Raw genomic sequence first — 13487 nt, 5'->3', positions numbered from 1 at the left:
CTAGCGATCTTCGAATTTTCCACTGAAATCTGTGTATACATGTCTGCCGTTTTATAAATCATTACGAACGTCGTCGGTAGCCAAAATTACACGGCGTTGCTCGACACGATCGATCGATCACTCGCGACGCAAAGCGCGCGCTAAATTGCTTCCGAACGACGAACGACGAACGAATGTCATGTTGTCGTTGCTGTTGCCGTTGCTGTTGCTATTACAACCTGTGCTATCGGCGTGGCCAGCAATATCGATTCGTCTAAACAAGATCGCCAACGCCAAATATCGCGGTATATATCGGCTTGCTGATGTTTGCGCATTTTCCGGACAGTCGGCGAGATCGGTGATTTCGGAAATTTTCACGAACTTGTATACAGCGATAGATTGTCAACGTAAAGATATATGTAGTTATGGCTCTAAAAAAGATATTTTTTTATATTGACTATTAATGTTACTATTGATTTTATTGATTGGACTCACATTCGAAATGCGTGGCTTTTTTAAAATTGACGCATATGAGATACTTATACACATAATTAATATTTTAATTTAAAAATATTTAAATATATATATTTATTAATATATTTATATTTACATATTTACTCATTGATTTAATATATTCATTCATATTGATCATATTTTTTATCTTTGTAAATTAACAGTTATTGATTTATAAACTACCGTATGATAAGTTAGACAATTTTGAAAGATTTTTAATAATAGTACAGACAGCATTAATTTATATTTAAAATACAATATATACTAGCGTTGGAAGACATAATATAAGATTGAAGAGTACATGACACGCTTTTCTTCTTTCTGTGGTGATTTGGTGATCTTCAATTTTCCGCAAGAGTTACGAAGATGAAAGAGATAAGGCTGAACTAGTGTGGCGTCTTGTGACGAAGTAGAGAAAATTGAAGAACAAATGCCTGAAGAACTATATATGTAAAAGCCTGTAGCCGTTCTGAGTAATGATAGAATGGAAGATATAGAGAAAGATAGAACACACTATTTGACAAAAAAAGTCGCGGCAGATAGCAATCTTATAATCCTCTTCGTATTCAGCACGGGCAGATATAGCAGTGATGAAGATGATCGCTCTATATTCATAGCGACTATTACTGTTGTGAGAGCAATATCCACTTGCGTAAATAGGATTGCGACGATTGTCAGACATCGTACGACTTGTATGAGTACATCAATGAATCCACGTTATACTCGTGACAATATGGTTTCATTGTACAATAAATAATAGCGTAATAGTTATTGTTATTGTTACGAATATATTTATTAAGAAATTTCTGTAAATCTCTCTCTCTCGTTTCTGTAAATGAATAAACCGATTACATCACAAGATATTAATTATATACTTTGAATATAAAAGAATTATATAAATGTAAAATATATTTTCATTTTTTTACAAAATTTATTTAGAAAAATTTCATATTATCATAATTACGAGTATGTATTTAAGTGTATTTAATTTCTCGTTAAACTTTTTTTTTGTATTTTTATGACTATCAAAGTGTAACTCTTTTGTAAGTTTTATTTACCTCGACGAAAACGTAAAGTTTTCGATTTACAATAAATCGTCTAAAAATATAGTTGAACTATGTGGATGGACTTTTTATTGTAACTATTCTATAAAAAAAACCGTCCACTTTCGTTGACAATAGAACAGATTTTTAATCCTATAAAGAGAAATGTTGATCGCGCTAAAGTAAATTTTGTTGGATGACAGAAAGCGTCGAGTGAAGTTTTCAAAAGACTTGTTTATCACGAGTTTTCTCATGGACTTTGATTGCAATCGAAGCCACAGGAGAAACGAAACCTTATACCGGAAACTTTGCCAGCGCTTTTCGCAAATAAAAGCACGATCGTGATACGCACGCTCGCGAAATGAAATTCCTGCGGAAGTAAACTCGCGGCACTTTTGTTTCGGGAAAATACGTGCCGCTGTGTAGTGCACAAAGGAATTACATACTGTTATTATCACATGGCTTTCGTCGCATAGAATATTTCAAGTGAACAGGATGTCGCGCAGATTTTCGGCTTTTGTTCTACGTTGCGGAAACGATAGTTTAGAATTGGAAATATTGTACGGATTACATAATCTTATTAAATTCTTGTTGCTAAAAGTGTATTGTGTGTATCTTCGTTACAGAAATATACGGATGTTAGTTTAATACAGTATAATCAAATTTAGCAATGTTTCCGAGTTTGCATACTTTCGTCGTTTTTAAATAAATTTGATTCAAATGTACTGTCTCACTTTATAACATTTTTAGATCTGAGATTTTGATTGGCTCTCCTCTGGGAGCTTTTAAACGTCCCATAAAACTCCCAGCTGCACTTCTTACGTCCACATTTAAATCCTTGCTCCAACCGGAGATCATTCTACTCCATTCCAAGTCATAAATCTCAGCGTAGTGAACGCTCCGCCTCGTCGGCATGTCGATTCACCCTCGACACGACCGATGAACCTGTGTTCACCCTTACATTTCCCGCCCACGATGCGCATACATCTATTCCAACTTAACTTACTTATCGTTAACATGGTTGTTTGTTTCTTCTTGCAGAAGCGGAGAACGGCGCCATCGAGCGTGGCATTAATCATCTTGACGAGGAATATCAACGCCTCGACGAGAGAATCGCGAAGAATCGCACTTTCGAAACCGTTGGCTGGTCTCGCGGCAACGACACAACAGCTCTCGAGGAAGTCATTTCCGCTTTTACGGTTGAGTACTCAACAAAGGATTCACCCCCGCTCGTTACCGTGGTGGATTCGCATTTTGAGAATACGTCGAAGAATTACGTAGACGATCAGATGATATTCGCCTCGAAGAGGATCGAGAACTCGGAACAGGCGGAAGAAGCTCTGGCAAAGAAGCTGGACCACGAAGACGTTCAAGGAACGAACGACTCCAGGATAGAAAAGCCGAGAGACGACTGGTTGACAGTGATATCGATGGAGAAAGAGGAAGACGTTACGGAAGCGAGATACGGCGAGCAGAGAAACTCGCAAGATATCAGGGCGATCTCCTTCCAAGTACCGCCGGCAGATGAGAAGGAGGAAGACTATCAGGACAGCCGACAACAGGGAAAAACTAGCGTCGGTCACACGGACGAAACGAGGAAGTTCGGCGAGACCAAGAAAAATCAGTCTAGACCGGCGAATAACTTGCTGCTGACCGGCAAGTCGACGAAGGCCTTCTACGAGATTAAACCGTCGATCAGGACTCTAGAAACGGAGCGCGGTCGTGATCAGTTCCAGATAACCACTCACAGGACGTTGTCGGGCAGAAAGTTCGTCTTGCCTAGCGTCGATAGCGCTTTCGGAAAATTCGGTCCATATTTCGAGGACGGCGATCGAGAGATTAATGTCACCGCGAGAATCGGCAGTACTGTTTTATTGGACTGCAAGATCGGCATGCTAGGCGATAAAAAGGTGAGTTGCTTCACTGTTAATTTTTCATTAATTTTTGTCCTAACTGTTATAAAGAAGAATATCAAATAATGGCGTATGATCGAATTTTTATTATAAGCGGCAACCTGTCGTACAACAAACGGGCAAATAATGAAGGAAAAAATTGATGTGTTGAGTCAGATATTTTTATTTCATCGATGACAGTTTGTCGTGCAATAATCCGGAGCGTTACGCAGCGAAAGCCATGAATAGTATAAAGGAAGCGTTCCTCGTTTTTAATATCTATTGACGTTGTGTTATATTCTGTTTGACAGTGGATTAATCAGTAATTCACACATGTGCTTGTAACACTTGTTTGACACTTATTGTTAGCACTTAATGTTTAACGCATGAGTGACATTCCCGATAGTGCTTTGAATTCGTTTAAAAGTTCCTTGTAATATGAAAAACATGTATTATATACAATCATTTTTTTAGCTGAATTTTTTGTACAGTTTACCTCTCTTTCTCTCTCTCTCTTTCTCTTCTTTTTTCTTTAATGTAGAGAAAAAGGAAAGAAAGAAATATGAACTGTAAGAATTTCAACTAAAAAGAATACACCTCGTTTTTTCAAGTCTTGTCGGACCTGTTTAGAATTATAAATACATTCGAATCTTCTTATAATCCTTTTATTCGATTTTAAAATCTTTTTTGTTTTTATAATTTAAAATAAATTATCTTTATTTTATAAAATTTAAGAAAACAATTAATACCTAGGAAAGCAAAGGAAACTGAGAGATTGCGCGAACTCATAGTCTAATCAGAAAGACCGCGTATTTTTCTCCGTTAAATAATGAATCGAGGAGAAAGCGCAACTGTGATCGAGATGGTAAAGCAAGGGTGCAAGAAAGATGCAACATCGAGTAAACAGAAGCGCAGATTATAATTGCAAACATCGTTTGTTAGTGTCTGCTGCGTGTACGATCTCGTCTGTCTTGTCGTTGCAAAAGTTTTCGCATTTCAATCAGTGCTACCTCTCGGTACCTCCCTGGCCCTTTCTCCCGTGATTTCTATGTCCATTTGCTCCTCGTCGCGCTTGGGCGGTTTGAAGTTCCGAGACACCCGTTCGAGATTCCCGTGGGATTCATATTCCACGGAATACGTAATGGGAAACCGATTGCGGTGGGACGGCAATGCCAAGGAACGAAAACGAGTGCTCCCGATTCGAGACGTGTGTGCGTGTCGCGCAAATGTCACCTAGATTGGTATACGAGACACATAGCGCGCTATGCGTATAGTATAACGCGCCGCGCGTTCCAAGAATAGCAAATAGCTCGAAGGGAACTTAATTATGAAATATTGCTCATGCCGTTTGCCAAGTCGTTTCAATCCTTTCAGTAAAACGGCTACTTAAGACGTCGAGGAGAATGGTTACTCGAGGAAATATTTGTTTGTAGTAAATGTTTACTTGCACACACAATCATGAATTTTTGAATAGAAAAAATGATTTCTATATACAATCTAGGCATTATTACACAAAATACATTTGTACGTTGCATATTTGTAATTTTATTGAAAGCGACATCACACGGTTCGAAAATACTTCGTCGAGAAAAATAAAAGATGAACAGCGATGATAGTTAAAAACGTTGTGCGTTTTAAATTAAGATCTGAATTTCTTTTTTGTAACTTGATATTTTCATGAAAAGAGAAATTAAATATATTATACGTTATGAATTATACATACGTGAGATAAATTTATATTTTTAAAACAGAAATAAAGATAATAGTTTATTCTCATCTGCTATTTAATTAGAAAACGTAATAAAATTAAAATAATTTATTATTTAATTTGAAATATATTAAGCGTACTTTTGATATTCATAGTAGCCATTTGGTTGATTTTAAAGTTTACTAGTTAAACTTTTATACGATTTATTTCCTTCTGGCGTCACGCCATCCTACCTCAAATAACAGTTGAACTTTTATTAATTTCATCAAGTTAAAGAAATATTAAAGCAGCTGTTCTTGCATTTAGTGATTTTTATCCAGATAATTTTTCTGGCGATAAATTTAATTTCGACACGCATTGTAATAAATCCGTCCGTGATTTGCCCAGAAATCATTTTCTCCGTTTCTCTTTCGACGGAAGTTCTCCATATAATATAATTCGGCGCATCTATGAAATCTCCCGGATGGTTAATGTTTCTGTCGTGGACATTAAGTTTTCGCGAGATAGACTTTTATCCGCAATGACAAACCGTGATAACTTGTCCTGTGATATCCCGTTATTGCGTCGGTTGGCACGTATGGTATGAGGTCGAATCTCGAGAGAAAACTTTGTGCAGAAAGAGGATATAGCGGAAGCATCGCTATAGACAGCATAAAAGCTAGATTGCACTATGTAAGTTTTAGTTTTGCTACACAATGACGAAATTATAAATCGTTACAAAATTTTTACAGTTTTCTCCAGTTAATTAAATAAATTACGATAATGCTTTGAAATGTTTACTTAACTTTGTAGACCTCTGTTTAAGGTTACCCTACTTTATTTTAAAATTCTTATTCAATTTTTATGAAACTTATGGGGTAATTTGATAATATTTTATTGGAATATGAAGTTCAAAATAAAAAAATGTTAAGTGATGAATTTAACATAATAGACAGAATTTTTAAAAATAATTTGATTATCATAAAACTTGGTTTTAGGAGTTTTTAATTACGAAGTATATATAATAACATCAAATTTCCAGTTTTGCTTTATTTGAAACTCATGAGTGATACGTAAACAGTTAGTACACTGATTTCCAAATAGATTGAGACCAGAATCAAATTCAGCGATTTCGAAAGAGGCAGCGGTCTTTAGAAAATAAGATCTTCCATAAGATATTTTATTAGAAAAATCTGGTCTTCAAAGGATTAAATCAAAAACATGGCTGCTGTACTATTAAATATTTGACGGTAATGAAATGAAAATTAGCTAAAACTTAATAAAAAATTTCGTATAAAAATAAGAAACAAAAGGATTGATGAAAACTAATTCCCTTTATACAGTTTTTTTTTTTAGTAAATTCTAAAGTAAGTTCAAAATAATTAAATTATGATTATATCTGCTTTTATTTAAGAAATTAATTATTACGAATTTGATATCATTTAATTTCTATATACTATTGTTTAATAATCGTATCGTGTAAACGAGCCTTAAATCAACATTTCTTTGGGCGAATACCGAGCTTCGCGTAAATTGTCTACATTTATTGCTGACATACACGAAGCTCCGCAGAAATTGCTCGCTGCCTTTTTGGATATCTAAGAGCAAAAGGAATTATTAATTTTCAACCATCGCGCACACGTAATCTCTTGAGATATATTTCCGTTGCATTTGTTTTGAAAATCATAATAATTGCTTGAAGAATTTAAATTTTAAATATCTTGAAGTGATCATATAAAATAAATACATGATGCAATATATAGTTTGGCGAAAAGATTTACTGATAACGAAATTTACTAATTAGTGTTATTTTTTTTTACAGGTAACGTGGTTGCAGCATAATAAGGATTTCTTTCGACTGTTGACAGTAGGCAGAACGCCATATAGCAACGATCAAAGAATCAGTCTTAATTTTCGGTGAGTCATAATCTTCTTTATTTTGTATATCGATTTTTATGAAAAAAAAGTCGATGTTAGAATTATTTCGTGGCATATATAATTTTATTACCTTTAAAGTAGAAATTCACGGAATTACAGCGTAATTTTAACGATAAAGCTGCGGTGAAATTGTCAATGTTATTATCATAATTCGTTATCATTCGCGGCAACCAACCGCGTAATCGCGTCGTCAGAGTTGAATTATCATCTCACAATCAGTTGATTTTTACTGTCGCCGGAACGAATTCGATGTCGCCGTTCGTAAGGATGAAAAATTTTGCTTTCGTCTTCCTTCGCTAGGATTAAATCAGCCGTTTTATGTGCTATAAAAATCAGAGTCGACCACGTTGTAACATGAAGTCCCGCGCCGTGACATTACTGCTTCCGTCCATTGAAGCAGAGCGTATTATTATAGAAGTCTTTCTTAGGAAATAAAATGTCAATTTTCTTCTATTCACATCCTATTGCAGTTACTACATGACAAATTTACAAGTGTATCTGTGTCAGTACCGTCAGAAAATGCATGTATCTTTTGTGGCTATTTTATCTTTTAGCCGAACTTTAACATCATTTTCTACTATCTTGTCCTTTCTTGTTTGATTTCATAGATATCCTAGCAATTGGAGACTGCAGATACTTTACGCGAACCCACGCGACTCAGGGTTGTATCAGTGCCAAGTTGCCACGCATCCGCCACTGGTTAAGAAAATCAACGTCATCGTTACGGGTAAGTAAAATTTGTCTAATTTAAAATTTAACATTTTCTTTTGAGAGTGTTAAATCATTTTTTAGTTTGTATAATTATTCGATATTTCCAGCAACAAGATGTTTACATAATTCTAATTTAGTATATTTTATTCACTTAAGATTTAAGTCCACGAAAGGAGTAACATTGAGGAACTTTTGTTGTTATAAATAATAATTTATAGCAACTAATAGAAACAATTTGTCTCCATCGAAGAAAGTTAGTTCGAAGGAACTTTTTAGTTTTGTTCTAGTTATTGAGATAACAATCTGTTTCCGCAACTGTTGTATTCACCTGATCAATAAAGGCTTTACCGTTCCGTAAAGCACGTGATGCGCGTGATATGTAATTGAAATAATACAAGTTCTAGAAACAGAATATTATCCATTGTTGTCTATGTATATTATTTCTATATGGAAACAGGCAACTTATATTTCCATTTCTGGCGATAATGAGGAGCATACAAAACATCGAAAAACGTGTACTGAAACTTTTTCAGAAACAAGTAACTTTTTGCAGAAACAGAAATGTTGCTTTATATTCCTTTGATCGATAGATGTACGCATCTTTCGACAACTTTTTATGATATCGTAACAACGCTGCAACGTGCAAAAAGAAATAAATAAACTATAGATGTACGCAATCAGACATTTTTATATTATAATTTTACTTTTTATATTATAATACTTTAATAAAATAGTTAATCAGGTCATTTATTTATTTTCTAATCAATTAAATTGATAAATATCCGGAGTAATAAGTTTCGATCGTGTTAAAATTCTTTAATTTTTCGAAGAAAAAAATAGCAATTTATAACAGCAATAACAAGAAATACCGCATGAAATTCTGCCGTACGTGTGATCGAAAATTTCATACGTCCGTACCAGCGCCCGGACGTGAAATCCAAAGGCATGAGAGCAGTGTCCGAGATCACCGATGATAGAAAAAAAATATTTCGTTCAAATCGCGTACCCGGAATTGTGTTTGCATCTTTACCTTTTGTTTTGAAACGCTTCGACATACGTTTATAATTTTCGGTCACATATATATATATATGAGTATATATGAGTGATCGTCAATTGTTTCGCTCGAACAACGATCCAAACTTCAATCATATATAATAACAACAATAACTACATTTTTAATATAAATTGTGTGATAAAACTTAATCTACAAGTTTAATAATGACCCAATGTCATAGAAGACAAGGGTTGGACATGTGAAACCTTCTACTTCAGCATTAGCCGCTACCTGTTGGAATACCAACTTGAAATATTCATCGCTTCATCTACGGTGCACAGTAAGCTCAAGCTTGTACAAGCTTAATTAATCCGAGCAGAATTCGCACTCAGGCCGCGCAAAGTTCACACGTGCAAAACGTTTCGCACGTGTGAACTAAAAAGTCTCGACCCAAAAAGAGGGTAAATTGAAGGATCGTTTGCTTGCGTCCCTTTTTGCAACCCTGCCGCAAGAGAATCCTATTCGGGCACAAAATCGTTCAATGCCAAAGAGAAACGAAGGAGGCCGGTCGGATCGTATGTTAAACCAAGAAAAGGACAGATGAGGCGAACGCGAATGGGGGAAAGGAAAGGAGAACAAAACGTGGGAGCGTACGAAGTCGGTATTGCATCGCTCGTCGTTACCCTCAATCCCGTTACGTCGCCGATTCGGTGCAATGGAAACCCGCATTTCTCGGGATAAAGCGCCTCAGCGTGGCTGGTAATCTGATCCGATCCAGAGGAGAATCGGTAGGCAAGAGTGAACAAAAGCCGTCTCTCCAGAAATGAAGTAGGACAGAACAAACCCGGATAGAGCGACGTTGTTACATACCTTCTCTTCGCTACTCAAATCAAAACTCTCCTTACATCTATCAGTATCATTATAGTATTTGCAATCCTGTGTAATCCTATAATTTTTTCGGCTATCGATCCTATCCTTTTTGTCAATGAATGAGTGACTTAGAATTGTTAAAATACATCGTTTTATGGCAAAGTTGTAACAATGGTGTCAGCGAAATATTTTTTTCATATTGATGAAGGAATAAAGCCGTGAAAATGTTTTAATGTAAAAATATTGCTTCTATGGTTTAAGATCAATCGCGGGTATCAATTGTGTTCAGTTTGATAGGAAATTTATATCATTTTACAATAGAGTTTCATGTCAGTTTGCAAATAAATAAAGAAGGAGAGAGAGAGAGAGAGAAATAATTTACGATTCTCAAATATAAACTAAATACAAGGTGACTTGAAATTCTGAAGAGAATCTATTTAAATGTTATCCTTTCTTATAATTTTGTAATACATGATGTTAACTATTCTGTATAACTTGTTGCCATATTCTAAAAAATGCATATATGTTTTGTATATTTATATTTGCCGTCTATCAAAATGATCTTAGGAATTATTAAAATTATTTTCTATTTTATAAATGACATATACGTATAAGCAAGATGTCAAAATTATACTATTAGAAATAATACATATTTTTAATATTTTTGTGCATGTTTAAATTTTTATTTATTTAAATGGCGTTTCCGAGAACTTTACGTGTATCTATTATAGTATGACTTTCATTTCCATCACGTGAGACATATAAATCGGACATTGCCAACGACATGAAAAAACGTAATAAAATAGAAAAAAAAGGGGAAAAAGATAGGCGCGAAACTCGCGTGTCTCACAATCTGGCCTCGTTGCAACTGCAATGGATCGTAGAGCAACGAACGGAATAAACTTTCGGAAATTCGGATACACTGCACAGTGCCGTTTCATTATGTGCTGTAGCGCAATTCTGGCCGTGCATTTCCGCTTCCGTGTGTGAGGATGAAATTACTTTCCCGCATGACTCTTCTCACACGGTCCTTTCTGCTCTTTTGCTAAAACACACCGAAACTCGTCGACCTTCCGTCCGTTCCTTTCAATCCTCCCATCTCATTATTTCGCATAACTAGCTCGACATTGCAAAATACTGCAACACAGCAGACAGAGTTTTAATCCATTATATCTCAAGATTAAATGGAACTACCAAAGAAGAGAGTTAACTTTTGAAGGATTTCTTGAAAGAGCATAATATTTTCAACAAACAAATTACACAAGATTTTCAAGACATTTTATGTAATATTAAATTCTTATCCATAATTTGAATAATAGCTTAAGAAGACATTAACACTTTTGAGCTTTTGATAATCTCGCTAACGTTCTATATAAATTGAATGTCCAAAAATGAACAAGAATTACACGATGAACTTTAATTTATTATATCCTAAAGTTAAACAAAACAATATCAAATAACAGAGAATAGTCTAGAGGTTTGTAATAGCAGAATATTTTCATATTATGAATATTACGGATTAGAAAGAGGTAATAAAAAGACTATCATATTGTTCTTAACATAATAACATTCTTAACATACTTGTAAGTGAAAGAAAGATATCTACAAAATGTCAATGTGAGGATATAAAATAATTACTGACAAATGTCGAAATTTCTTCTTCTAATTATCTTATTTTTCAAATGCAGTTTTTTGTTTTTATACCTACTGGTTTAGTTTGCTATGAATAGCTCGAAGCGAGCCAAAATGATCGAACTCATTGTAAGCAAGTTAATAAAGACATGAATATATTTTTATAAGATTGTGCAATGATTTCTATGGAGTTATTATCACTTGCCTGTTATTTTTAAATATCTGTTTATTTTTTTTGTACCTATCTTATTTTTACAATAAATGATAGACCAATTAGTAAGTATTTGCCGACTTATATGTGTATTGAAATATCTTGTTTGTCTAAGATGACAAAAATAGGATTTGTTTCTCGCTGTTAACTTGAAAAGTGGAATCAGGAGACAAATCCAGCGATATAGTTACTTTGTGCAGCGTGAATCAGCTTTCGCACAAGTTAGTTTTAGCGCGGAAATGTGATCTGTTTTTACAGCTGGCTAAATAAGCTACGACTGCGAGCACGAGGTCCTGCGACGCGCAAAATGGCTCTTATTAAGGAACACGCAAACAATGGCAAATAAAGAGAGTAAACATATTTCTCCTGATCCTGACCTTATTTATTGTGTAGGCAAAGAAATTCAGGGGTGGAAAAATCAACAAATGGAAGTTGCCATAAGTAAATTGGAAATATTGATAATAAAATACATTAATTTTTTAAAATTTTGTATAGCACAACCATTATCAATTGAATTTTAGAATATAGGTATTCAATAATTGTTTTATTAGTCAATTTTTTTACTAACAACAAATTGTGTTTTTGTGTTTGCAAAAACAACTGTGTTTATAAAAACAGTACAAAATGTTTTATGAAAAGGAAATTTTAAGTAAAATAATTTGGCTTTTTAATTCTATTAAATGGCCCCTAAAAAATTAATATTAGGTATGAAATATTTGACATTACACAATATTATTAATATTGGGCTACATATGTGGTATATAAAAATTCACACATACTTATTATTAGCACTTTGATCCAGCTTTGACCGTTATAGGCGTTTAATTCCTTCCTTGTTTGTAGACAATTTACGGTCGGTACAAAAATTAAATATTATTAATAGTTTGGGAGCAATATTGAGGGTTTGTGTAGTATATTAATCAAAAGTTCTTCGAAATATATTGTTCAACTGGTTAAATATTGATCTGTGGGCACATTTCTCAATACATGCCAATTTATAACGATTGATTTTTAACTTTATAAATAAACTACGTTACAAAATTGATAGTAAATAATAAAACTTGAATGGTCACTTTTGATTACATTTATCTTTTAAAAAAACTAATCAAATGCATCCTTTTTCACTTGTCACATAAAACGATAGCCGTTCCAGATAAAGAAGTGCCGTCCAGTTTAGAAATGTACAGAATTTATCTTCAGTAAATCTTATTGTTAGCTCGCTTGGTGTAAGATCAAGTGATTCTAAATATTTTGTCGAATGTAATTTGTACGCACATATAGGTAAAGTTTCAAACATTAAACTCAAACATTAAACTCATAAAAAGAATGACTAAAAATTATTGTCGATTTGATTATATAAAATTATATTGAGAGAGAAATATATTGAATTTTCAAAGGGAGAGCATCAATAATATGAAAAGGAACTTCTCTTTGTAATTGTTATTGTGTGTGCTTGAATAGAAAAAAAATGAAGATATATATAAATATGTATATACATACATAACGACATACATAAGCTATGTTTGGGGAACGTGTTATCCGTACTATTGCACTGTTTTAGCTTTGTTTTACATCTAATAAACGACAGAGATAGAACAACACAATAGCGCTGATATAGCGCGCTCCCCGAATACAGTCATAGCCAAAGAAATACTCACAGAACAATTGAAAGGTTTGATGCGAAAACCATGAGCACCATTTTTTGGCAAATGACTTTTCGAATGGATTTAAGTTACCGATTTAAGATACATTCCGCATCTTTTAGTCCTTTTTTAACAAAAGGACAACTTTGAGAGCCAAAAAAAATGATTTGTATATATTTTAAAGATTTTTATTAAATATATTAATGCTATAACGTGATACAACTCTGAACGAAGTAAAATTTAAATACAATTTTTAAAGATCAAATTTAATTTTTTTTTTTATTTCTTTTAATATCCTTCATACAATGAGATTACCAAAGTTAAATCTCGAAAATTGGATTATTTTATTTCATTCAGAATTGTATTAGGTTCGA

The 13487-nt window shown here is 33.8% G+C and overlaps 1 protein-coding gene across 1 annotated transcript in view; it reads left to right on the top strand.

Moving 5' to 3' along the window:
- Window positions 1-13487, top strand: part of LOC108780680 (uncharacterized) — a 40718-nt gene that overhangs the window by 2382 nt on the left and 24849 nt on the right. The window contains exons 2-5 of the mRNA XM_018548485.1: window positions 2577-3109; window positions 3146-3445; window positions 6937-7031; window positions 7661-7779. Of these exons, the coding sequence (XP_018403987.1) occupies window positions 2577-3109; window positions 3146-3445; window positions 6937-7031; window positions 7661-7779 (1047 nt within the window). The remainder of the gene's footprint in view (window positions 1-2576; window positions 3110-3145; window positions 3446-6936; window positions 7032-7660; window positions 7780-13487) is intronic.

Source organism: Cyphomyrmex costatus, unplaced genomic scaffold, assembly GCF_001594065.2.
Source record: "Cyphomyrmex costatus isolate MS0001 unplaced genomic scaffold, Ccosl1.0 scaffold123, whole genome shotgun sequence".
NCBI classification, from domain to species: domain Eukaryota; kingdom Metazoa; phylum Arthropoda; class Insecta; order Hymenoptera; family Formicidae; genus Cyphomyrmex; species Cyphomyrmex costatus.
Note: the sequence above shows the minus strand (reverse complement) of the source record. Positions and strands in the feature narration are given on the sequence as shown.